Genomic DNA, 1,042 nt, shown 5'->3' on the forward strand with positions numbered 1-1,042 from the left:
GTTACTCTGAGTGAGCAGTGTTACCAGAATTCTGTTTCGATTCACAATTAAGGTGGAAAATAAGTTTTGTGTTTAATGGATTTTTGTTGATGGATTTTAAAACATATGGTACCGAAAAGTATCGTTAAGGAACCGGCATCGAAACTGAGGTATTGAAATTGACACCGGATTGAAAGATTTTGAACAATGCCCAGCCCTAGTCTTCTATAAACCAAGACAAGTTGGTTATCTTTTTTTAATGACTTTATTATATATGCCCTTTAAGGTCAACATGGGTCAATTTTTTGTGGTTGGCTAGGCTTTCTCCTCTAGTATCTACCTACCTTACAAATTCCACATTTGTACATCTTTAGTGAAAGTACTGCAAAAACAAAAATGAGAAAACCATCTACAGGAGTCATATTAGTCTGTTACCATGAATGAACATCATCTTGGGGCAGTCTTTGAGGACCAGGTCAGTGATTCCACAGTTGGTCAAAGTGATGCCCACCAGGTTTTTACTCTTCAGAGACAAAATCTGCATAAACAAAAGCAACTCAGCATGTCAATCACACTAACAAAATTTATATAGTATACAACTTTTAAAGCCAATGTTGCCTTTCCCTCGCATGTGTGTGTGTATCCTGGCTCAATGGAGTTCACATCAAATTGTTTTTGTCCACTAAAAGCATTTATAACAGAAACGCAATACATTAACCTTTGCCTTCCCATGTTTATATAACAAACGTAAGGGGAAAAGTCGCTCTGACTTCTTGTCTTTCCCTCCGAGCTCCACCAGCAACACTTTGGCTCCCCCAAGGGGAGAAAAACCTTAATAATATTGCACTTTGAAAATCACTTTGTAACAAGTTTAATATGGGAATTTAAAATGTTCCAAATCTTATACAATTATTATGTGCACATACAGTACATTCATAAAGTGTTCACCCCCTTGGTCTCTGAATGACAGTGAATACATTACACCTTTTTAACACTGATAATCAGTGACTATAAGACAAAGTCAAAGTGAAGACAATTGTCTTTAAATTGGATTGTGTGTGTG

At 36.5% G+C, this 1,042-nt stretch overlaps 1 protein-coding gene and 1 long non-coding RNA gene across 4 annotated transcripts in view; one reads left to right on the forward strand and one right to left on the reverse strand.

The window, feature by feature from the left end:
- The window catches only part of LOC116669643 (uncharacterized), a 21,539-nt gene that overhangs the window by 15,334 nt on the left and 5,163 nt on the right, over positions 1–1,042 (forward strand). The gene's annotated exons all lie outside the window — the stretch shown is intronic.
- LOC116669639 (F-box only protein 38) overlaps positions 1–1,042 on the reverse strand; it is a 33,891-nt gene that overhangs the window by 10,993 nt on the left and 21,856 nt on the right. For all 3 annotated transcript variants that reach the window (XM_032499574.1, XM_032499573.1, XM_032499572.1), the window contains one exon: positions 415–517. In XM_032499574.1, coding sequence (XP_032355465.1) covers positions 415–517 — 103 coding nt within the window. The remainder of the gene's footprint in view (positions 1–414; positions 518–1,042) is intronic.

This window comes from Etheostoma spectabile, chromosome 20 (genome assembly GCF_008692095.1).
Source record: "Etheostoma spectabile isolate EspeVRDwgs_2016 chromosome 20, UIUC_Espe_1.0, whole genome shotgun sequence".
Taxonomy (NCBI): domain Eukaryota; kingdom Metazoa; phylum Chordata; class Actinopteri; order Perciformes; family Percidae; genus Etheostoma; species Etheostoma spectabile.